The sequence below is a fragment of the Mobula birostris genome, chromosome 26 (genome assembly GCF_030028105.1).
Source record: "Mobula birostris isolate sMobBir1 chromosome 26, sMobBir1.hap1, whole genome shotgun sequence".
Taxonomy (NCBI): domain Eukaryota; kingdom Metazoa; phylum Chordata; class Chondrichthyes; order Myliobatiformes; family Myliobatidae; genus Mobula; species Mobula birostris.
The window spans coordinates 33493626-33520371 of NC_092395.1; the positions used below are offsets into that span (position 1 = coordinate 33493626).

The window sequence follows — 26746 nt, forward strand, 5'->3', positions numbered from 1 at the left end:
ATTTAACTGGAAACCTATGCCATGTGGCATTGATATATTTGCTTGGTGACAAATTCTAATAATCATCTTTAAAATAGTTTGTACCAACTCCCCTTTCATTTTCTCAGAGAATCACAGATCATAAAATCTTATAACATAGTAATAAATTCTTTCAGCCACCTCATCCACGATACCCATCTTCACTAATCCCATATGCTAGCATTGGGCCCACGTTCCTCAACCTACATATCCAAATACCTGTCCAAATAATTTTAGATGTTATAATTATATTTGCTTCTACCACCACCTCTGGCAGCTCATTCCAGATAATCACCACCTTCTGAGTTGTAAAAGTTAACCCTTGAATCTCCTTTGATTTTCTCTCTTCTCACTTTAAACATGTGCCCTCCAATTCTAGACCTCCCTTCCCCCAGGAAAAAGACCAACTGTCTGCCCTATCTATGCCCCTAATAATTTCTAATAATTTTATAATCAGCTATAAAATCCTTCAGTCTCCTATGCTCCAGTGAGAATAAACCCAATGTCCTGGTGAATCTCTTCTGCTACCACATTGTCTGAGGTTGGTGGCTGGAAGTGCACACAATATCCCAAAAGTGAGGTCTAACCAATACCAATATAACACCCCAACCCTTGTGTTCATTGTCTTGGACCATGAAGGCAAGAATTGTAAATACCTCCTTCACTCCTAATCACCTGTGCCGGCACTTTCAGTTAATTATGGACATGCATCTTAAGGTTCACCTGCATATCAATGCTTATAAAGTCCTTGGTATTTACTCTATAAGTCTAACCAGAATTTGACCTTCTAACGTGCATTACCCCACGCTTGTCTGGATTAAATTTCACCTGCCACTGTTCCACCCAACTTTCTTGGGGACCTATGCAAGATGATTTCCTTAGGCAACTTCTTAACAGCAAGGCCACAGTATGTCCATTTGGGCAGCAACATCCCGTGACCCATGACGCTGAGCACGGGTGCTCCCTGAGGCTGTGAGCTCAGCCCACTGCTGTTCATACTGCTGACGCATACCTGTGTCACAGGATTCAGCTCAAACCGTGTCATCAAGTTTGCAGATGACACAACACTAGTTGGCCTCATCAAGAACAAAGACAAGATGGAGTATAGAGAGGAAGTGGAGCGATTGGTGGATTGGGTGACAGGAACAATTTGAGCCTGAACATGGAGAAGACCAAGTAGATCATTGTGAACTTCAGGAAGGTGCAGACGAACCAGCTCCCTCTGCGAAGACATGGCTCCTCCGTAAAGAGAGCTAAGTGCACAAAGTACACACCACAGATGACCTCACCTGGTCCCTTAGTATCACCTCCCTGCACAAAGCATAACAGTACCTCCACTTCCTAAGAAGACTGAGGCACCCAAGCCTCCCCTCCCCCCCATTTTAACTGCATTTTACAGGAGGACCATTGAGAGCACCCTGACAAGTTGCATCTCCATCCGGCAGCAGCCGAGCATCACACCAGAGACTGAGAACAGCTGAGAGGAGCATAGGGGTCTCCCTACCATCTAATGGGGATATTTATCAGGAGTGCTGTGTACGCAGGACCCTTAGTATTATCAACAAAACCACCTGTCCATCCAGCATCATCTTTGAATTTCTACCATCAGGCAGGAGACTGTGATGCATAAAAATAAGAACAGTTAGAATGAGAAATAGTTTGTCCCCCCCAGGCCATTATGCTTCTGAACTCCTGGCTGCATCATATTCAAAGTGCCACTGGTTAATCTGTTCTGAACCTTACAACATTTAATATTAATGCACTTTAGTTTGTTATTTATGTGTGATTCATCCGTAGATTTTATCCTTACCTTCACAAGTTATCATATGTTATGTGTACCACTGTGCTTTACACCCTGGTTTGAAGAAATGTTGTCTCCTTTCTATACATTATATACATGCATATAGTTAAATGACAATAAACCTGACTTGACTTGGTGACCCCACCAATTCATGTTATCTGCAAAACTACTAAGTTACTAATCAGATCAATTACAATATGTTGTCAATAAAAATTTGTGTGTATGTATATAAATCGTAATATGTCTCAAATTAGGAAATAAATCTGCTAAGTCACAGGTTACGAATATGGGGTCTGACCCATGTCTTCCCAACATCTATCTTTATAGATATTCACAGAGTCTTCGTTAGTAACTGGATCAGCTCTTTGGGTAATGCCCCCTCTTGTTGTTCACTGATCAGGAGCCTTGCTTAAATTAGCAATTAAACCAAGTAAAATTTGATTTAGTACCACACCACAGTATATTCATCGAGTGATACATGAAATTAGAAGCTCTTATGATCACCAACTATCTAGGCTTTGAACTTGTTCCAGCACTTACACATCATCTACATAGCATGGGTATGGCATCTGCTGCAAATAAATCCCTGTCTTCTTATCTTCACCAGTCTGTACTCGAATAATTGCTTGCTCCACTAAATCCTGGATGTAAACAAATCCTCCCCAGACATATCGCATATCATCAAATGGGTCTGCTGCAGGTCCTGGGTCCCAAAACCTATGAGGCAAAACATTAAAAGGTTGGTCATTCTGGCAATATGAGCAACAAGTATCAGTACTAAAAGGGGTGTCTTCCCACCCCAGGTGATACTGCAGTGCTCTTGCTTCCCAGCTGCTCAATCTGTGCAGAATAAACATTACAATCCTCCAAACAACAACAGAACACTTCCAATGTAACATTGTGAATTTCAGCAAGTCTGGAAATTCATCCATGCAAGAGCTGTGTCTGCTATATACAGCAGCAAGATTGCAGTTTGTTCCTAAATTCAGATCCATTAACTTCAACATGACTGAACGATGAAGGCAGAGTATATTGTGCTGTGACTGACAAGGGATCATTGCCAGACAATTATGTCTTACAACTTAATTTCATTTTGCACATGAGAGTCTTCTCTGGGGAAGTTTTGTAGCGTCTCTGATCATGCTAAATAAATTAACTTTAAATTGATATGCATGTACTCTGCTATGAAATATGGCAGAGGCCATGTTGGTGAAGCACTAACATCTGCACAGCTAATGTCAACAGAGCAAACTGTCAATGTGGAACATCATCACCAGTATTGCCAGTCTGCAGCCTCAGCTTACACACTCTCAACTTCAAATGGCTGAATATGCATTAATACACCAAAGAGAACACTGCCTGTGCTTTTTAAGAGAGTAATCCGCTAGCAAGTAAGGATGTCAAACTAAGTGACGCTAGTAGTAGTAGGCAGCCATCGATCCCAGGGGATTGTGGGTTTGTGCCTCTGGTGGACTGTGTCCTTGCAAGCTGGGTAGGAAGATTTGAAGAACCAGCCATGGCTCCTGCAGCAGGTTCCCCTCTCCACGTCACTGATGTAGTCCAAGGGAAGGGCAAGCACTGATATAGCTTGGCACCAGTGTTGTCGCAGAAGTTGCCAGAGTGAAGTTGTAAACAACATCAAACTTCCTTAGGGACCCTGGCTCCAGATTTCTTCCTTGGGGTTTACTTCTGAAGCCTTTCCCATGAGTGGGTATGGCCACAAGGCAGTGGAGGTTTAAAAATCACAGTTTTCCTTCTGTAAGTGTCTTCCCTCTGTTCCTCTGCAGCCCAACAAGATATACTCCTTGGGTATCCAGAAAGACCTAAGAGCAAGTTTATCATGAAGGAAGAAGAATTTGTAAGTTAGAAGTGACAAGGCATGGAAAGACCATGACTGGTGGGTATCATCTCTTCCATAGTTTCAGCTTTGTCATCAGAATTTTAATGAAGACTAGCAGCATCTGCTCCATGTACACGTGGTGCATTTTTCATTAGGGACAGCCTCTTCAGCTTTATGGATTTCTGATACCTTCCCATGCAAGTGAAAGGGAAGAAAATGGGCGAATATATGCAGTACATTTCAGTGATGTGGCTGGCATACCTGGCAGTGTGGGCTAACCGTGAGATGAGCTTGAGAATTGCAGCGGTACTAAGCATGATGAAGCAAATGTAGTTAGTTACTGAACCATAGCTGAAAGAAGTTATTGATATATTCAGAATCTGTTTTATTACAGGCGTATATCATGAAACTTGCTTTCAGCAGCAGTAGACATAAAATCAACTACAAGTTACAAAATTAATAATTAGTACAAAGAAGAAATATTGAGGTAATATTCATGAACCATTCATAAATCTGATGGAGGAGGGAAGGAGTTGCCTTTAAAGCATAGAATGTGGGTTCCTGTACCTCCTCCCTGATGGTAGTAACACCGAGTGGGCCTGTCCTGGATCCAGAGGGTCTTCAATGAAGGATGTCACCTTCTTGAACCACTGCCTCGAAGAGTCCCTCAATAGCAGGGAGGGTTGTGACAGTGATGGAACAGGCTGAGGCTGCAATTCTGTGCAGCCTCTTTTAATCCCGACGATAGAGGCTTCATACCAGCACTGTGATGTAGCTGTACATCTATAGAAATTTGCAAGAGTCTTGGGTGACAAACGAAATCTCCTCAAACTCAATGATGTTGAACCACTAATATGCCTTATTTGCAACTGCATCAATGTGTTGGGTCCAGGATACATCCAAATGTTAATGCCCAGGAACTGGGAGCTTTCCACTACTTACTTCTCCATGAGAACTGGTGTGCGTGTGTTCTGATTTTCCTTTCTGAAGTCCACAATCAGTTCCCTGCTGATGTTGAGTATGAGATTGTTGCTGCAACACCGCTCAGCCAGCTGATTGAACTCACTCCTATATGCTTCTTCACTTTGAAAACTTCAAAAGGGAGAACAGCATTATGGGAGAATAACAATGCTGTACAAATCCTTACGGCATCTGGCATCCCTGTGGTCTATGTCGCAGGAGGCCAACATCAGTACGTCATTCAACAGGATGAGTCTTCAGAAGGCACCAGACCCCAATGACATATCTGGCAGGGTATTGAAAATCTGTGCCAACCAACTGGCTGGAGGGTTCAAGGATATCTTCAACCTCTCAGTGCTGCAACCAGAGGTTCCCACCGGCTTCAAAACTGCATCAAACATACCAGTGCCCAAGAAGAGCCGAGTGAGCTACCTCATCAACCACCATCCAGGAACACTGACATTTACTACAATGAAGTGTTTAGGGAGGTTGGTCATAGTTAGAATCAACTCCTGCCTGAGCAAGAACATGGACATGCTGCTACTTGCCTACTGACACAATGGGCCTACAGGAAATGCCATCTCACTGGGCTCCACAGTACCTACACAACAGCTAAACATGTATCAGGCTGCTTCTTACCGATTCCACCTCTGCATTCAACACCACTATCCCCTCACTAGTAACCAACAAGCTTCAAAATATGGGCCTTTATACATCCCTCTGGAACTGGGAATCTTTGACTTCCTTATCGATAGACCACAGTCAGTACAGATCGGTAATAACATCTCCTGACTGCCGACAATCAATACAGGCACACCTCGAGGATTGATAGGTGAATGACGAGGAGGCATCAACATGTGCAATTAGTAAGTTGTGCTGCTTGAGGATGTACTCGTTGACCGAGGTCATGAACTTCCTATGACAGTGCAGTATCTAGGTCCTTAGGGTTAACTCCTTGGAAATCTACCTCACTGCCATGTCTTGGGGAGGGGGGGGGCATTCCTGTGGCCATTTCTTCTTTTAGTTCCGTGTCCTAAATGCCTGGAGCTCACTCTCTCAAAGTCATTGTTTCCTTGGTCAGTTTCATTTGCTGTAAACTGCCAGCTGCTGCTCTACTTTAAGAGATATTGACTGGCTTTAAACAGTGCACTGATGCTACTGAGTTATGACATTGGCTTCCTGCTCACAACCGTGAAGTTAGCACGCAACACAGACACAGCATATTGTCCGCATAGCAATCAATGAGGTTGCAATCAATGAAGTTGCTATAGGAGCTGACACAATCCTTCCCCCACCCCCACTACTGCCTTATATATATATACAGAACTCATGTCTGCAGCATCCCTATTGGTTTCCTTTTGTACATGGCATTTGCTCATTGCACCTCCTCAGACTGAGATGCTGCAAAGTTGAAAACAAAGCTATAGTTCTCCATTGAGAGCTGTAATACACCACTAGAAGCTATGTACCTGGCAGTAGGGAATAAAAGACACAAATCAAAAACACCATATCACTCAAAAGTGGGCAAATCCTGGACAGCATCAAAACACCAAGCCATGTTAAAGTGAACGGAGCCTTAATGAGGCACAGGAATGATCGGGATAGCAAGCTAAAATGGTTGTTCCTCAAAATGTAATTTTATTATGGTCATTATAAATCAGATCAACAAACACTACATACCCTTGCTTCCTTTCATTTGATCTCAATGCTTCCTTTGCCAATAAAGTGCTTCCAAATCTCTATCGAAATGCAGGAAACAAGCTTTCCAATTTGTACTTAGCAAGCTTCAAGAAACAATGATTATGACAACAAGATAATTCATTTTGGGAATGTATGAGGGCTAATTATTGGATAAGACCCCATGAAGGATTGCCTTTTTTTAGAATCATATAAGGGATTCTTTTACATCCACCTGTGAAGTTGAACAGATCTGGATTTGTTGACTCATCTGAAAGATGTCCAAGGTATAACAACATAATGGCTGTCACAGTTTAATGCCACAACTTCCTTGTTTCATTAAGAAAGTTAATGGATTACCTTATTTTACCAGTAGGCCTGAATTTTTAATTACTTCATTCAAAAGTCTGAAATGGCTAGAAAATGCTACATTGACATAGCATTTACCTTAACCTTTCCAGCACCAAAACTTTGCATTAAACATCATGGAAGCATTTTCATTTGCAACAATTTTTGCAGACAGATCAAAAGCAGCTATGAGGCAAATAAGCCCAGATTCTCATAGGAATGGAAGATCCAATCAGACCTGTCCTTGATTTTATTGGTCCGAGTGACATCATCAATGTCCATCCTGATCTTGTATTTAATGTGTGGCTGAAGACTATGTAGCTCAGTACCCATCTGTTCCTCGTTCAAAAACACAACACCAGCCCAGAACTGTCTCTCTGCCAGGAGCTGCAAGGCCCGTACCACCAACTTCTCTTCAGTTGGGACAGCTTCCAATTTGTTCAAGGATATGCACTGTGAAGGAAAAAGTAGAAGAATTTAAAATAATGTACTTGAATCTTCTGGGCATACTGACTGGTATGTTGTCCATAAATAATAGAAAAAGGGAACTAAACGAGCTTATGGAAACTCGAGGTCAAAGATTGTTAAACATGATATCAAAGGAAGTGTTGCAGAAACAAAAGAGAGAGAAATGAAGAAATGTTTTGTGAAAGTTGCTGACTGTTGCTGGAGGCAAGCATGAACAAAGGCAGAAAACTCTAAAACACTCCGTTTAGTCAGCACTTGAGAATGTTTCAATTATAATGTCTCCAATCAGGGCAAGAACATTCTGGCAAAGAATGAATTACAGTGTACTTGACAAATTTTAATTGAATCACTGTGGCAAACCTCTTCTGCAGAAAAATTTGCCAAGAGCACTCATGGAAAGACCATGATCACCCACGTCATACGACACGGCACAGAACAAACAAACTGAGGTTGCAGGAAGAAAAATAATTGAGGTTGAAAGTTATGCAAGGCGAGAGGTTTGAAGCTTCAGAGAAATAAAAGGAGAGGTCAAAGCCACACAGACTGTAGCAGCATCAAAATAACATAAGGGTCAGCTTGCAGTGATAGTGTCTTCTACTTCGCTTCTTGCTAGTCCTAAATGAATCAATGACAGCATTAATAACTCGACTATTCAAACTATTATTTGCAACACATGGTTCAGATGTCAAGGAATAGAGCTTTAGGTACAATTCCTGTGTTGGTACCAAACAGAGTAGCAACAGTATAAATCTGTTCACTGTGTGTAATGTCCTTCGATGCAATAACCTGTGTACATGTAAAGGTCTTTGCTGTTTACTTGTGAAGAAAGGCAATGTGCAGTAAAAGTACTCCACAGAGGACTGAGATTATAAACAGGGCACATCTGTGCCAGGTACACAAATTCTAACATGGGCTGATCATCAAGCAAAACAATTTGAGAAATTTGTTTATCCACCTTCAATCCCTGCCGTCCTCCATGGGGACTCTGTATTTTTCTCTATTTTGTGAAGTATCTGAGCTCCTCTGAACTTTTCTCCTTCACCCCTTTCAATGTTCTTCTTGGTATTCACGCTGTTGCACCTTGTATCCACTCAATGTTTAAGTCAGACTGATGACTGTTACAGAATTCCTCACATTCAGATCAAAGTTGCTGGTGAACGCAGCAGGCCAGGCAGCATCTCTAGGAAGAGGTACAGTCGACATTTCAGGTCGAGACCCTTCGTCAGGACTAACTGAAGGAAGAGTTAGTAAGAGATTTGAAAGTGGGAGGGGGAGGGGGAGATCCAAAATGATAGGAGAAGACAGGAGGGGGAGGGATGGAGCCAAGAGCTGGACAGGTGATTGGCAAAAGGGATATGAGAGGATCATGGGACAGGAGGTCCGGGGAGAAAGACAAGGCGTGAGGGGAACCCAGAGGATGGGCAAGAGGTATAGTCAGAGGGACAGAGGGAGAAAAGGGAGAGTGAGAGAAAGCATGTGTGCATAAATATAAATAACAGATGGGGTACGAGGGGGAGGTGGGGCATTAGCGGAAGCTAGAGAAGTCGATGTTCATGCCATCAGGTTGGAGGCTACCCAGACGGAATATAAGGTGTTGTACCTCCAACCTGAGTGTGGCTTCATCTTTACAGTAGAGGAGGCCGTGGATAGACATGTCAGAATGGGAATGGGATGTGGAATTAAAATGTGTGGCCACTGGGAGATCCTGCTTTCTCTGGCAGACAGAGCGTAGCTGTTCAGCAAAGCTGTCTCTCAGTCTGCGTCGGGTCTCACTAATATACAGAAGGCCACATCGGGAGCACCGGATGCAGTATATCACCCCAGCCGACTCACAGGTGAAGTGTCGCCTCACCTGGAAGGACTGTCTGGGGCCCTGAATGGTGGTAAGGGAGGAGGTGTAAGGGCATGTGTAGCACTTGTTCCGCTTACAAGGATAAGTGCCAGGACGGAGATCAGTGGGGAGGGATGGGGGGTACGAATGGACAAGGGAGTCGCGTAGGGAGCGATCCCTGCGGAAAGCAGAGAGAAGGGGGGAGGAAAAGATGTGCTTAGTGGTGGGATCCCGTTGGAGGTGGCGGAAGTTACGGAGAATAATATGTTGGACCCAGAGGCTGGTGGGGTGGTAGGTGAGGACCGGGGAACCCTATTCATAGAAACATAGAAAATAGGTGCAGGAGTAGGCCATTCGGCCCTTCCAGCCTGCACTGCCATTAATTATGATCATGGCTGATCATCCAACTCAGAACCCCACCCCAGCCTTCCCTCCATACCCCCTGACCCCCATAGCCACAAGGGCCATATCTAACTCCCTCTTAAATATAGCCAATGAACTGGCCTCAACTGTTTCCTGTGGCAGAGAATTCCACAGATTCACCACTCTCTGTGTGAAGTAGTTTTTCCTAATCTCTGTCCTAAAAGGCTTCCCCTCTATCCTCAAACTGTGGCCCCTCGTTCTGGACTTCCCCAACAATGGGAACAATCTTCCTGCATCTAGCCTGTCCAATCCCTTTAGGATCTTATACGTTTCAATCAGATCCCCCCTCAATCTTCTAAATTCCAATGAGTATTGGGGTGGCGGGAGGATGGAGTGAGAGCAGATGTATGTGAAATGGGGGAGATGCATTTGAGAGCAGAGTTGATAGTGGAGGAAGGGAAGCCCCTTTCTTTAAAAAAGGAGGACATCTCCCTCTTCCTGGAATGAAAAGCCTCATCCTGAGAGTAGATGCGGCGGAGACTCTGTCCGCCAGAGAAAGCAGGATCTCCCAGTGGCCACACATTTTAATTCCACATCCCATTCCCATTCTGACAAGTCTGTCTATGGCCTCCTCTACTGTAAAGATGAAGCCACACTCAGGTTGGAGGAACAACACCTTATATTCCTTCTGGGTAGCCTCCAACCTGATGGCATGAACATCGACTTCTCTATCTTCCACTAATGCCCCACCTCCCCCTCGTACCCCAACCGTTATTTATTTTTATACACACATTCTTTCTCTCACTCTCCTTTTTCTCCCTCGGTCCCTCTGACTACACCCCTTGCCCATCCTCTGGGTTCCCCCTCCCCTTTTTCTTTCTCCCTGGGCCTCCTGTCCCATGATCCTCTCATATTCCTTTTGCCAATCACCTGTCCAGCTCTTGGCTCCATCCCTCCCCCTCCTGTCTTCTCCTATCATTTTGGATCTCCCCCTCCCCCTCTCAAATCTCTTACTCACTCTTCCTTCAGTTAGTCCTGACGAAGGGTCTCCCCCTGAAATGTCGACTGTACCTCTTCCTAGAGATGCTGCCTGGCCTGCTGCGCTCACCAGCAACTTTGATGTGTGTTGCTTGAATTTCCAGCATCTGCAGAATTCCTGTTGTTTCCTCACATTCAGTCTTGTTTTCTATGTTTCACAACATTTTAAGCTCACCATCACCTTGCCACTATTCACTTGATATATCTCCTATTCTCTACAGCTCCTTTTAAAATTGGTGCTGACTATCATGAGACTCGACCCTCCAGCCAGGTTTCGCACAAGAATAAAAAGCCTCCTTTTCCCCAGTGTCACAAATGTCTCGATAAAATAAAAAGGTAGAAACATTTTTAGTGGGAAGAATGATTCTGTTTATGAGTTTCATTTGAGAATGACAAAATTTTTGGAATAATCTTAGCTGAGGTAGTCAGATGGCATCCAGTTCATGCCCCAGAAGGAAAGTTAACAGAATGGCAATATTAGAAATATTAGTTATTATACAAGGAAATAACACAGGAGAAAAATTGGATAGATTTGGCAAACTGGTAGCAAACTTGCAAGGGCAGTTAGCCCACAACGGGTTTTGTAAACAATGATTACATTAGAAATTTATGTTTTTAGCAACTAGGCAATGCTAATCACACTGTTCCTGGTTTTAGCACTGATAAAGGTTGTAATTTTGGGAACAGCTTCTTTCCAACTGTGATAAGACTGTTGAACGGATCCTGACCCGGATCTGGGCCGTACTCTCCAAATATCCGGACCTGCCTCTCGTTTTTTTTTTGCACTACCTTACTTTCCATTTTTCTATTTTCTATTTATGATTTATAATTTAAATTTTTAATATTTACTATTGATTTGTAATCCAGGGAGCAGGAAGCACAGAATCAAATATCGCTGTGATGACTGTACATTCTAGTATCAATTGTTTGGCGACTGTAAAGTATAAGCTTCAGTAGTGAATAGCAGCAGCTGGAGATGACCAGAGCTGCAAGTTCACATCTAGAACTCTGCAACAGTGGCAGGCTTTAGCAGGCAAAAGGCCTCCTGTTCCCTCAGAGACTGCTCTGCAGTTACTGCTGGATATGGTGGAGAGGATAAGACATCCTCCAGCCAGAGGGGAAAATGTAATCATCTGGACTTACTGTCAAGTGTGAATGGAGAAGTCAATGCCAGGAGTTAACCCCAGTTTCAGTGCAGGAAGTTAATTACTTTTCTTCCTGTGGGTAAGGCTGGAGTTTACACCTTAATTATCATTTTACCCAATGCACTATAAGCTTTCAACATAGCTCGATGCTATTGAAACCCATTCTTAGACTACCAAAATTACAATTGTGTTGGACTCACACATAATATGCCCATAAACCACCATCTCTCAACATATTTACTAATCCCATAAACCCTCATATTCTACAACATGCAAGTTGCACATACTGCCAGCTCTTTAATCAGGGCAGGCACATCAGTCAAACAATTTGCAAGTTTACATGTGCACTTCCCTTTGTGTTGGGCACGTGGCCAAGTGGTTAAGGTGTTCGTCTATTGATCTGAAGGTTGCTAGTTCGAGCCTCAACTGTGTGGCAGCATGTTTGTGTCCTTCAGCAAGTCACTTAACCACACATTGCTCTAGTGTCTGTGAGAGGAGTGGCGCCCCACACAGACTTCCAATCTACGCCTTGTAAGGCAGGAAAATGCCCGACGCTGGCCTTTCATGGGTCTGAGTCAACGTTCCCTCCCTCCCCTCCCTTCCCTTTTCCAGCAGTCAGATGGTGTCCGAATGCCAAGAGTTGATTGCTCCTCTGACAAACCATCAGCCAGAAGGAGAATATCCACTTTTCAACTGGAGCTACCATAACTATAGTTAATGCACAGGTTGCCTGGTAATGTCTCAACATTTTCCTCAATTTATTTGTCTACTACTCTACAATCTATTCATGTACAGGATGCTGGAAGAATTCATTACTCTTCCTTCTCACTCTTATTCAGTTTCTTTACTAAAACCCTAACCACAGATTTCATAATGGAGAAAAGTATAAGGATTTCCATTTGTCTAAATGACTCAAGTCAAGTAGCAAGGTGTTGACAAAGATGATACCCCATCATCTGGTCTGACATCAGATGAATGCACACAATAAGGGGAACTATAAGGGTGATTAATTTGTTTTTCCATTGTTGATGGCATTTTGGTTTTTAGAGGGAGTGAAATGGAGAAGAAAGGAAATAATTTTTGTTTTCCTTTTGGACAGTGGGAGGTCAGGATGAGGAGCTGCAGAGAGGAGACAAAACCGATATAGTGTCAGGAACTATTTATTGAAAATTATGCTGAGTTAACCATTGTTTGACCATCTGCCACCTTCTTCTCCTCCTCTTTGCCCTTCTCTTCTCTTTGGGAATTATTAACCCTGTGTCAGCGCCACGTCATACAGCATGGGGTAAGTTACTAGAAATTTGGATACCCTCTCCCAAGTACATTGTAGAGCACCTCCTGGTCAGCACAAACAGTGGAAAAAGCTTTTAGACACTGCTCAATGATGTTCTGGGTTGCTCCATGCCTCCCGCTTAATGACCACTTTACTGTGATGATAATAGAAACGTGTCATTAGCCAAGTCATTACCAAGCAGTCACCTGCTTATTTGGCATGGTGGTTAAAAATAGAGGGAGCAGTAGGTTGTCTTCAGAAAAGAGAGTTGGGATATGCTAACTGAGTGGAGTCTTTAGTAGGAAATAGTTTTCCAAGTCCTGATGTAACACTCTCAAGGCAGTGTAGGAGTAATCAGTTGTTTCTTAGATCATGAATAAGCCACAATCTTAAGAATGACTCTGATGTGCTGCTTTAAAGGAAGAAGATGAAAAGCGTGGCTCTCTTGCAATAGGAAGGCTTAATGACCTCCCTGATAGAAAAGGAAGAGACAAATTGTGAGATGTTGTAGGAAGTTACTTCCACATCCAGCTCCAAAGATACATCCAATGGTATAAAAATATACAAAACTGCATTACTTCAAAATTATATACTTACTGCTGAAGGATGGGACAAAGACTTTTCTCTACCTTTGTTAAGTCTGAATTTGATTTGTGTTAGTTTTAGAAATGAGACTATCCAAGGGTCATAGTCACAGAGCACTACAGCTCAGAAACGGCTCCTTAGCCATTCAGTTCATGCTGAGCTGCTCTTCTGCCTAGTCCCATTTACCTGCTCGTGGACAGAGCCTTCCATAACTCTTTCATTCATGTACCCATCTATACTTCTCTTAAATATTACATTTGTCCTTGCATTTACCATTTCTGCTGGCAAACTTATTCCACGTTCACACCACCCTGAGTGAAGAAGCTCCCCTTCATATTTCCCCTTAAATATTCCACCGTTCACCCTAAATCTATGACTTTTAGTTCGAGACTTGAGGAGGAGAAAGCCAGAATGAATTCACCTGATCGATATCCTTCATAGATTTGTATACCTCAATAAGATCTCCACTAATTATCCTGAACTCCAGGAAATAAAGCCTAATCTTTTCAACCTTTCCCTATAAACCAGGTTCTCAAGTCCCAGCAACATTCTTGTAAATTTTTCTGCACTCCTTCATGAATCTCTTTTTTTGTAGGTAGGTGACCAGAACTGCACACAATACTCCAAACTTGGCCTCACCAATGTCTTATTAAACTTTAACATTACATCACAACTCCTGTACTCAGTGCCTCGATTTATGAAGGCCAATACATCAAAAGCTCTTTTTACAACTCTATCTAACTGATATCGCTTTCAAGGTCAAAAGCTCTTTTTACAACTCTATCTAACTGATATCGCTTTCAAGCTGGTGGCATTATCAAAATATACACCAGGATGCATACAACAACTTTATCTCGAAACAATAACTGAGCCCTTATCCAACTGAGAACTGTAGAAAAAACCACTTTAGTACTTACAAATATGTGATACAACTTCCCTCGGTGAAAGTTCTGATGGGTGAAAATTAAATACAGTCCAAGATCTCTTTATTCTATAGAACACACTAACTATTGAACTAACCTAACTACCAGCTTGTGTGAATTAAAAAAATAACCAACAAAAGTTCTGGCACTCTTGCCAAATTGGACTTCTTTTCTTGACTGGAAGCTTTAGAAATGTTGTGGGTTTTTATAAGACATACCTCAATGACTTGTGACAAAGAGTTGATCATTTGATCTATTTCTTTGTAAGCCTGCTTCCACGTGTAAGACTTTTCGCTCTCCTGAGTTTGGTTTGACAAGAAACTAGTTATATTTGCTGTACTCCAAGAGGTAGAATTGAGCTGTAGGTCAATTAGGCTGGAGACTGCAGGGTTCTTTAGTATTTCCTGAAAAAGGCAAAACATTAAGTGTTTTTATGTGACAAGTACATTAATTACATGAACCGTTGAATTGGGCAAGGTCCTCATTTTGCCCACGTGGATACTGATTAGCATACTGTATATATCACTGGTGATATATTGTATTTGTAGGCTATAGGAGACCTCACATTGTCCAAGCATGACTATACACCAGTTTACAAACCAGCACCCTCCGGCAATTGACACTTCAGAAGGAGCAGACAGGCCACTGGAGGAACCTACCCCACACCCAGGCCTTTTGTGATGTACTATTGCAGGCAATTTATACTTCATTCAATTAAAAAGCTGAACAGTTTGTCTCAGAATGTTTCTGAATCAGTATCTCATCTTTAATTATGTTGCCAAAACAAGTCAGTTTCCATCAGAAACTGCTCAAACACTAGTGAGATAAATGACCTGTTAAACTGTTCTGAGCGACTTTCACTCAAAGAGAATACCCTTGTCTCCACATCATGAGAAGATATTTTAAACATTTCCCTAAGATAATAAATAGAACCTAGGTTCAAAATCACATTGGGTGAAGTGCTTTCTTGGGCATACACTGCATTGCATGTCAAAACCTGACGTGGAATGGCAACATACAATGCTCTGATAGAGAGGAACGACTTCTATCAAATGAGTCAAATAAAACACATATGAGACTAAGACTCTAACCTGCAGGAGATGGATTTCCTGGCTATTTTCCATAAATTTCCAGATCTGTGGCCCAGTTTCATTCCATGCTCCCCGCACTTCTCGCAACAAACCAAGATCCTCAAATGTTCTGTTAAGCTGATACACATGAAGGAAGGAATGTATTAGCATCTGCAGAGTTGAAAGCTCACAACAATTCCAAGATGAGATCTTCTATTCCTGTTAATATCTTGCATTCAATCTACACTGGCCATTGTACAAACATCAGATACAATAGCAGAAATTAATTCATTTGATATACATTTGTTCAGATTTAATTTACATTTTACATCTATGGAGCAATAACAGTAGGCCATGAGATGTACATAGAGACCTTGGGATGCAACTCCATAGCTGCCTGGATATGGCAACACAGCTAGATGGTAAGGACATCCAAGGTTACAGTGAGAAGGCAGCAGAATGGGGTTGAGAGGGATAATAAATCTGCCATGATTGAATAATGGAGTAGACCCAATGGGCTGAATGGCCTAATTCTGCTCATATGACTTATAGGATTGCTAAGAATGCATCTGTTGTGCTTTCCTTCATAGGCTGGGACATTGAGTACAAATATTGTGACATTATGTTGCAGCTAATCAAAACATCGGCGAGACCACACTTGGTACAGTTGTGTGCACTGCGCACAGTTCTGGTCTCCACACTACAGAAAGAATGTGGTGTGCAGAAAAGATTTAATAGGATGTCACCTGAAGTGAAGGGATGTGGTTATAGGGAGTGATTGAATAAGATGGGTTTATTCACAGTCGAATTTAGGAGGCTAAGGGATGATATGATTTAGGATCATAAAATTATGAGGGCGTAAATGGGAAAGCAAGACTACCTTTCTCCCCAGGATAAAGGAGTCTAGAACTAGCGGGCATAGATTTAAAGCAGGAGGAGGAACATTTTAAGAAGATCTGAGGGCTAGGCTTTACACAAGAGGACGGTGTTTATCTGGAATAAGTTACCAGAAGAGATGGAAAGGCAGGTACAGTTATAATGCTTAAAAGGCAATTGGACATACTTAGATTGAAAAGGCATAGAGGAATATGGGCCTCTGTGGGCAAATGGGATTAGAGTAGACTGGCATTACGGTTGGCAGGGGTGGGATAGGCTGAGAGGACCCGTTTCTGCTCTGTACCGTCCTGTGATTCTTTGGAATCTATACAATGTGAAGATTTCTTAAACTTATTTTGCTGTTCCTTTCTCAGGATATGACTAAGTGTTCACAAAATCATTTATCTGCTAGGTGAATTAAGTGGTTGGTAGAATTCTTACCAACAAGTTCAATAACAAAGACTTCTGTGAAGATCGGATTTTTAAATCATTAAGTACCTCTTTCATTATCCTCAGTGTAGCTGGAGTATCTGGAGTATATAGAATTTTCCCCACAAAAAGTGGTTTGATGCCTCTCCACATAATCCGAGAGATTGGGTTTGATTCCAGAGCCTTAATCAAGTCTTTACAATGAGGTGCTATGGAAAGAGAGGGATTTAGTTAAACAATCTCATATTCTTTTTTTTTTAAATTTAAAGTATCATTTGTTTTCTGAGTTGCCTTCACCAGTCTCCCAATGGTCTCAAAATCATTTGACATTTCAAAAATTGTTTGAAAGGGGTTAAACTCCAAAACTTGGCACTGTTAGAAAGGATTAAACAACTTGCAATTTTACGTTATTTTTCACTATCTCAGTGTCCAAGTGTACTTTAAATCCAGTGATGTATTTTAAAAATGCAGTCTGTGCCACCAAGCCGGAAATAAAACAGCAAATTCATATACAACAAGATCCGTTAAACAGAAATGCACTCATGACCGGATTAATCTAAGATTTTCAGTGATGGTGATTAAGAGATAAATATTGGCCAGTGCATAAAGAAATAAATCCTTTGTCCTTCTTTGGAATTCATGAGAGGTTTTTTTTAACGTCTATCTAAGAAGGCTACTGAAACTACATCTGAACTTAGCATAGGTTAAATGCATAGTAAAACTTTCAAGTTCAAGTTTAATTGTCTTTCAACCATACACGAATACCTACAAATATAGTCAAACAAAACAGCATTACTCCGCGGCCAAGGTGCAAAACATAGCACCAACAATCATACACAGCACGGCACATTTAACACGTATAAGATAGCAAACACAAATGAGATAGCAGTGTCATACAGTCACACACACAAAACGTCCAAGACAGTGAGTCCACGAATGTTGCAGCACAATACGGTTGCATACAATATGGCTCGTCTTCTGCCGAACAAATACGTGGGGTTCAGGCAGCACTGTTTCTACAATGGACACTGCACCACACCTGGTATGAATGGATGTATTTCTTTTAGCACAGTGACTCCCCTTAGCACTACATATTGACTGATATTTTACCCATACACATTGATCTGATGTCCTCTCTTTGCAAAGTGAATATATCAGTTAACCTTCACCTCTGCATGTGTGCTTCTATTTAATTGATATATATTTGTACAGACACAGCAAATTACCGATGAGTACGAACTGAGTGACTGAATATCAGTGGATATCACCAACTACACTGTTATGAGACGACAGAATTTGGAGGAAGGGAGAAAGACAGCGAGAGGAAAGAGTGAATCAGTACAGCGAAGGCCATCATGGAGGCAACTAAACAGATCTGTGAGTAATAGCGCACAGTACACTGTGAAGGATGCACAACTAGCAGAGTGAAAGTGAAAATAACATGATGATAGCCTAAGTTGGGGAAGTTGATGAACTTGATAGCACTAATGAGGACTGGGAATCGTATTTCCAGAGGGTTGAGCTATATTGTAACAAGACCAAAGTGGATGAGGCAAAGAAAGCCTGCACACTTCTTAGCTTAATGGGTGCTGAAATGTACAAGCTCTTACATAGCATAGTAACACCTGAAAAGCCAGCAAGCGAGATGTTCACGATATTGTTGCAATTTTACAAAATCACTTGAGTCCTAAACCACTAGTAATAGCTGAGAGATTTAGATTTCACAAAAAGAACCAGTCAAAGGATGAAAGTATTTCTGAATATATTGCAGAACTGCGCAAACTATCCCAATACTGTGACCTTACAGATGGACTTTATGATGTATTAAAGGATAGGCTTGTATGTGGGCATGCACAGTCAAAGCACACAAAAGAGGCTTCTGTCAGAAACAGACATAAACTTAGAAAGGATATTGTCCATTACAATATCATTAGACACTGCAGCAAAGGATTCAGCAGAACTACAGAAAAAGTTGAGAATGTGAAATGCACAAAATGTCCCCGAATAGTGCAAAAAACTGAAAACGTTATTGATGTGGCAAATCTTCCTATAATGCAATGACTGTAGGTTCAAAGAAAAATTTTGCAAAAAGTGTCACAGACAAGGTCACATAGAGTGTGCCAGTCAGGCGAAAGCACAACCAAAGAGAAAAACCACACAGTGAAAAGTTTCAAATATAAAACTAAACAAATGCATAAAGTGACTGAATGAGAAACTGAATCAGTGTTTGACAAGGGTGAGCTGTCATGCCTAGGACTGCATAGCATTACTGAAGCAGATCGCAGTATAATATGGATCATAATAGATGCGCCTGGTGTAAAACTGAAACTGGAGCTGGATACAGGGTCACCTTTGTCTATAACTTCACAGGCTGACTACAATAGACTGTTTTCTAAGCTACCATTAGAAAAGGCCTCAGTGATGCCAAAGACCTACACAGGCAAAAAAGTGTCTCCCAAAGGCAAACTGAAAGTAAATGTGGAGGTAAAACACAGCAGTAGAGCTTTATGTGTTGAAAAAAATTTTCAGATGTGAATGGTTGAGAAAAATCCCACAAGACTGACACACAATCAAAGCTCTCAATGTGTCATCGACAGGCAACTGCAGACCAAACAGGAGCACTAACCAGAGACTGGCACAGCTGCTTAATGTCTTATGCACTCTGTCCTAAAGTAGATGCTGAACATCAGAGTGTGGAGGTGTCTGGCATTCCCTCCAAGGTTCAGTGGAGTGATTGGGCCATGTCCATTGTCCTGGCGATCAAGAAAAGAAAGGCCGGAACTGTTCGCATATGCAGGGACTTCAAAGTGAGCATCAACCCGGTGCATCATCCCCTGCCATGAAGACATATTTGCACCTTTGGCAGGAGGGGAGAGGTTTTCAAAGACTGACTTGTCACAAAACTATCTGCATATGGAGATTGAGGAGTCAAGCAGGAAGTTATTCACAAACAACACCTCACAAGGGACTGTTCCAGTATAATCGCCTTATCTTTGGCATTGTATCAGCTCCAGCAATTTGGCAAAGACTAATGCACCAAGTGTTCCAAGATATCTCGGAATACAATGTTACCTTGATGACAACATTGGGACTGGCAAGAATGATGACGAGCACCTCAAGAAACTTGGTAAAATGCTTACCAGGCTGAGTGAGTGTGGTCTGTGTGCAAAGAGAAAATAATTTGAGTTTTTAAAGAATGAAATCTCATACTGTAGACATGTCATTGACAAGCAGGGCTTACATAACAACAAGACAAGATTGAAGCAGTGCTGCAGGCACCCAAACTGCAAAATGTGTCACAGCTCAGGTCATATCTGGGCCTTGTAAACTACTACCACTGTTATATTGCTGCATCCATTGAACACACTGATGCAGACAGGAATAACATGGAAGTAAATGGGAAAGTAAGAAAGATGTGACAGGTTATTCAAGGAAACAAAGCGACCAATAACATCAGATGAACTGCTCACCCATTATGAGCCATCTCTGCCCATCAGACTGTTGTGAGATGCGACCCCTTATGACCCCTTATGATACCATTTTGTCACACACTATGGAAGACGGATCTGAGCATCCAACTACGTTTGCTTCAAGATCACTGACAAGTGCAGAATGCAACTACACACAGATCAACTGAGAGGCCCTTAGTCTAGAATGGGGGAATAAAGAAGTTACACCACTACCTCTAGGGACAAAATTTTACTCTCCTGACAGACCACTGCTTTCTGTGTCCATTTTCAGTTCCAGGAAAGGGATCAACGTGATGTCTGCTACTTGGTTGCAACTTTTGGTACTTTTCCTAGGACCCACTCTTATGACAGAGTTCAAGGTATCAAACAACACAGCAATGCTGATGACTTGTCATGTCTTTCACTGTTGGCAACTGAAGAAACGTCTTCATACTGTGACCCAGCAGAAGTGTTCTACACCATAGTGGTGGACCAGTTGCCGGTAACAAGTTCTGAAATACAAACAGAAACAATGAATGACCTGACATTGTCAAAAGTCTATGACATCACCAAGTAAGGATAACCCACTCATGGTAATCCTCTGTTTCCTGAGTTCTCAGTAAGTCAAGATCAACCATCTGTATGTCAAAGAATCCTGATGTGTAGAGCTTGCATTGTGATTCCCTCTAAACAGTGTATCAGAATGTTAGAGAAGCTGCATGAAGGACATCTGAGTACAGTCAAAATGAAGCGTCTCACCCGTGTGGTGAGGTGGCCAGGAACAGATAGACAGACTGAAGCCTTAACCAAAAGCTGTTCGGTATGCCACAAAGTTCAAAATGCACCCCCACAGGCACTGTTACACCTATGGCAGTGGCCATCTTCACCATGGCAAAGGGTGCATATTGACTTTGCTGGGCAATTCATGGACTCCATGTTTCAGATTGCTGTGGATGCTCATTTGAAGTGACTTGAGGTCATACCAATGAAGTCAACCACCTCAAAAAAAAAACTGTTTCCACTCTGAGGACTACCCTTTGCAGGTATGGCTTACCTGAACAAGTTGTAAGTAACAACAGACCACAACACATGCCCGAAGAATTCTGATTGTTCATGAAGAAAAATGGCATCAGACGTTTCAAGTCAACTCCTCACCACCCAGCAACGAATGGGTTAGTTGAAAGGTTTATCCAAACTTTCAAGAAATCCATTAAAGCTACAGACAAGGAGGACATTTCTCTACAGCACAAGGTGGACAATTTCCTTTTTGTGTATCAGAATTTTGTACATGTGACGACAGATCAAACACCTGCAATATTCATGAGCAGGAATCATAGACCTCCTGAAACCTGATCTTCAGAGGGAAGTGCAGAATAAACAGCTCAGCCAGTTGCCAGGTAAATCAGCAAGGAGCTTTGAGGTTAGACAGGAAGTCCTAGCGTGTGATGGACGAGAAGACAAATGGACACCCAGTAGGACAGCTACAAGAACTGGATCACTGATGTACACAGTAGATGTTGGAGATCAGAAGTGGAAAAGTCATGTGGACCAGATACCGGATGCTCAGCCGACAAACACACCTGAGTTGATTGCATCCAGCAAGACGGACACATTACCGCCACTGGAGTTACCTCTCAGTGATGATCATGTCACTAACAGAGGAAGTTGTCTTTGACAAGGCACCTGCCAAACCTGATGCCACTCCACAGGTCCAAAGGCGCTATCCTGAAAGAAGCAGAGCGCCATCCAAAAGACTGAACCCTTAGTACAGTGTAGTTAGTTATGGACTATTATTGCAAAAGTGAGTTTATTTGAATATGGTCTGTTAAAGGGAAAGTGAATGTTTTGTTACATATACAGTTTTATCTTACATTAACTTAAAGGGGGAGGAAGCATAATGCATGATCTATTTCTTTTAGAGCAATGACTCTCCTTGGAACTTCATGAGCATTGATCTGTTGATCTCTTTCTCTCTCTGCAAAGTGAATACACCTTCATCTCCAGGTGCGTGCTTTTATTTAAGTGCTATGTAGTTGTACAGATACAACACCCCCTCCCGCTCATCGAGGGAGCACACCAACTCCAATGCCTGGGTATCTCTCTGGGCGGCTGCAAACGAGTGGCAGCACGGCTTGAGCCCTAGTCCTTGCCACAACCAATGCCAGGCCGCTCCCCCACCATCCACCAATCCCCCCAGGAGACAGAGTAGGAAGCAGTATAGCCAAGTTAGCCGTGGGAATCAGTAGGTTTATGAAGGATATTGGTCAACAGCTTGTCCTCAGAGATGAAGACAAAGAGAACAAGTAAGGGGAGAGAGGTGTCCGAAATGGACAAAGTGAATTTAAGGGCAGGGTGGAAACTGAAAGAAAAGTTGATGAAATTGACAAGCTCAGCATGGGTGCTTGAAGCAACACCCATGCAATCATCAATATAGCACAGAAAGAATTGGGGAGGATTATCAGGGAAGGCCTGGAACACTGAGTGTTGATTTCCATCACCCGCAGAATCTCTAGTAGTTATGATTTTCTAGCTCCGTGGACATGCTTTGGCAATGTCACTTTTCACACCACTGCTACCTTGCTCATCAACTCTGCATTCTCCCCTACAATGGGTGAAAAGGCTCTCAAATGTCAGCATTCCACTTCCTGTGCTTCTGCTTACTTTTCCCCACTACCATCCTCGCTGCACACTTCACGAACCCTCACAGTCAATATAACAGCCTCTGCCATTTCCAGCACATACAAGCAGCAGATTCATTTCCATGTCCCTGCTCTGGACAGTTCAGATAGATTGTTCTTCTCTGCAAACATGAGAAAATCTGCAGATGCTGGAAATTCAAGCAACACACACAAAAAATGCTGGTGGAACGCAGCAGGCCAGGCAGCATCTCTAGGAAGAGGTACAGTCGATGTTTCAGGTCGAGACCCTTCGTCAGGACTAACAGAAAAAAGAGATAGTAAGAGATTTGAAAGAGGGAGGGGGAGAGGGAGACCCACAATGATAGGAGAAGACAGGAGGGGGGAGGAAAAAAGCCAAGAGATGGGACGTTGATTGGCAAAAAGGATACAAGGCTGGAGAAGGGGGAGTATCATGGGACGGAAGACCTTGGAAGAAAGAAAGGGGGAGGGGAGCACCAGAGGAAGATGGAGAAAAAAAATTAATAAATAATAATAATAACAAATGTTCTTTTCTGGGTCATTTGGCTTACTCCAACACAGCTTTTTTTTAAACCTCCTCTCTTCCCACCATCCATGCCCTAACAAACTTTCCAAGCATCAATATACCTGCATATCTTTCAATTTGGTAAATTGCATCTTTTGCTTTCAATGTGATTTCCTTTACATTAGAGAGATAAACCAGAGATTAGATGATTGCATTGTAGAACAATCGTTCAATTGAGAGCTTCCAGTCACTTGTTATTTTAATTCAGTTGCAATCTTCCTTGGACCTCTCTATCCATAACGTCTAAAAAAGTTCGAAAAAAACTTGAAGAACAACATCCATCTCAACTTGATACATACAACATTTTTCAGACTCAACCATTTTATTGTTTCATTTTTTTGTTAATAGTTTCAGAAAGCTTCAGTGAATCAGAAATAGTCATGGCTTTGGCCAGCTGCAAATACATTTTCTGCTATTTTTGATCAAGGCGTGTTCTAGCCTTCTGCTAATCCCCCACACAATAGCTTTTGGGTGCATTGATAGAGGTAGATGCACAAAATATATGTTCTTATTTAAAATACTGGTACATAATTAGCAATGATAGCTCACTCCTAGCAGCAGAACTTCAGGCTCAACAAATTTCCTTCTTTGAAAGATATATTTGAAAAATGAAATTTCACTCACGTGTTGAATTGTCAAATGTGATCATTCCATCATTTGTGCTGTTCCTACCAAATAAGGCCTTGTAGTCATCATCTTCATACCAGTTCAGTGAAGGTATGCGCAGTCCACCTCCATCTGGATGCCCACAAACAATCTTCGAGATGGCCTGAAACATCGTTTTTGGTGATCCTGTTGTGTTTGGATTTGTTAACCACTGAATTTCATCCCGGAATTCAGAAAAACTCGTCATGTTGGATAGCTTGTGATGTAATTATAACAGAGGATTAAAATAAACATAAAATAGAAGCTTTAGTGGAGGTAGCATTAATGGGAAAAAACCCACAAAGGGCTAAATTTGCTGTTCAGTACATATGCAACATTAAAAATAAGAAGACAAAGTTAATATCAATTCATTAACATCTGGTGTCAGTACTAAGGTTCCCTCTTAATGGCTTGAATTGGTGTGCCTTTGTTTTTTGACACTATAAAACAATGCTCCTGGTTTACCTTTCACTATCTTAGATATCCTTAAGATCCTTAACAGCCAATGTTATTTGTAATTACTCAGGTCTCCTTGGATGATGCTTAGTTACCGCCTCCACCTCCAATTCTTTTCATGCCCAAGACTAGACAAAGTACTCAATGTGCGACATAGCCATCAAAATGTTCCTCATGTTCTAACTATAATCGGGGTTTGGAGAAGCACTATGTTAGTAAAATACCAAGAAAAGAAAATGTTTCTGTATCTGCCACTTTCAATCAAATGAACACTGAAATGCTTCAGGATTTAGAAAAGATTCTTTTTTAATTCTCTTTGGGTCATATGCTTCCCAAATTCCTTTTCTCCAGCTATGAACCTTTACCATTTCCCTTGAAGCCAATTAAGGCTCATTGCAGGAGTCACAGATGTGACTATTATTCCATCTCTTTGTCCTCACTTTCTTCTACCATTTGTTTACCACTATTTCAATCTTCATAACACAAGTAGCTTTCAAATAATTCTTCCAAAAGATATTTGTTGTCCACAAGAACTACCAATCAGCCTATCAAACAAATTACTTTCTGATGTCCAACTGCATACTCTTGTCAAAAGACTTCATATTATGGACTCTGCTCATCGACAGTCTCAATGAGAAAATATGCAGAATCTTCAGTCCTCAACAGGAAGAATGAACAGAGTGCAGTCAGAGCAGTACATGCTGCTGGAACAGAAAGGGAGAGGGAACAGAAGGAATTTAGCAGCAGACTACATTCATCAAGAGTATCCAAGGAACAATCCTCTCATCCTGCACGTTGGTGAGGAATAACATGCAAGGCTTCTGCAGTAAGGACACCCTCACTGAGATAAACCACATCCTTAGCTTCACCAGGAGAGCAGGGAAAGAATTACTTTGCTGACAGCTGTTAATGTCTCTCTGGTTTTCACTTTCTGCAGTATGGGTTCGTTCCTACCTGGATTTGGAAACACCTGCAATGTAGCTGCTGCAGGTGTTTAGTCTCCCTTTCCAAATAAGGAGCATCCAGTTTTGCAACAAGAAATTGGAGACATACCATATCCAAAAGAGAATTTTATTTCTTCAATAAACTGAACCAATGAACAAGTAATTAATACACTGGAACTCACTGCTTGTTCACCAGACTAATTTACTTATTGCTCTACATGTTAAAGGGTCACCTCTGTCTCACATTCACTGCAAATCTGATTAAAGATATCATTTTCCCCTTGCTCAGAGAACTACCTCCATGAAATCTCCCAGGTTATTTGAAAAGTAGTACAAATCATTAATCTGATAGAGTGCCAAAGACAATTAAGATGTATCCAGAAGTTTTGACTTTGACAAGTTAAATGCAAAGGCCTTGAAGAGTTAGGTAGTTATTTCAAAGGCGATTGAGATATAGCCAATATGTTAAAATGAGTATGTCAGCCTCATTTACAAACTTCCTGGTGGCCAACCATTCTGACTCCTATCCCCATTGCCATTCTGACTTGTCAGTCTACGGCCTCCTTTACTGCCAGGATGAAGCCACTCTCAGGTTGAAGAAGCAAAACATACTCCATCTAGGTAGCCTATAACCTAGTGGCATGAACATCGATTTATCTATCTTCTGGTCATTTCTTCACTTTCCTGAAATCTCTTCTATTCCCCACTCTGACCTCTTACCTCTTCTCCTCACCTGCCTAACACCTCCCCTGGTGCCCCTCCTTCTCCCCTTACTCCCATGATCCACTCTCCTCTCCTATCAGTGTTCTCCTACAACCCTTTACTTTTTCCACCCATCACCTTTCAATTTCTTACTTCATTCCCCCCTCCCCCCATCACCTCTATCCTGTACTCCTTCCCCTCCCCCACCCTTTTGTTCTGCCTTCCTTTCCAGTCCTGATGAAGGGTCTGAGCCCGTAACATTGACTGTTTACTCTTTTTCATAGATGCTGCCCGACCTGCTGAGTTCCTCCAGCATTTTATGTGTGTTGCTCTGGATTTCCAACATCTGCAGAACCTTCTGTGTTTGTGCTCTTATGTTAAAATGATTATAATTTTTTAAACAAAGCAGAGTTAAAATGGTTGTTTTTTTCCCCCCGAATTTGATAGATATACAAGTTATACCCAAAATTATTATTCTTAGGCCATATTAATGAATTGCGCATAGGTCTACTGCATTCATTTTTATACTGCTGTTTGAAGTTTATTGTCAAATACAGCAGTACATACAGTATATGCAGACGTGCAATGCAAAACTCACTCAGAGCAGCATCACATACAGAACATTCACAACAGAAACATAAATGAAAGGTACATTATACAGGAAAGAAAACATATTACAACAA

The 26746-nt window shown here is 41.9% G+C and overlaps 1 protein-coding gene across 1 annotated transcript in view; it reads right to left on the reverse strand.

The window, feature by feature from the left end:
* LOC140188391 (phospholipid-transporting ATPase ABCA1-like) overlaps window positions 1-26746 on the reverse strand; it is a 210820-nt gene that overhangs the window by 98685 nt on the left and 85389 nt on the right. Inside the window, exons 9-14 of the mRNA XM_072244622.1 lie at window positions 23941-24178; window positions 16715-16854; window positions 15362-15478; window positions 14489-14674; window positions 6883-7097; window positions 2360-2536 (exon numbers count right to left, since the gene is read on the reverse strand). Of these exons, the coding sequence (XP_072100723.1) occupies window positions 2360-2536; window positions 6883-7097; window positions 14489-14674; window positions 15362-15478; window positions 16715-16854; window positions 23941-24178 (1073 nt within the window). The remainder of the gene's footprint in view (window positions 1-2359; window positions 2537-6882; window positions 7098-14488; window positions 14675-15361; window positions 15479-16714; window positions 16855-23940; window positions 24179-26746) is intronic.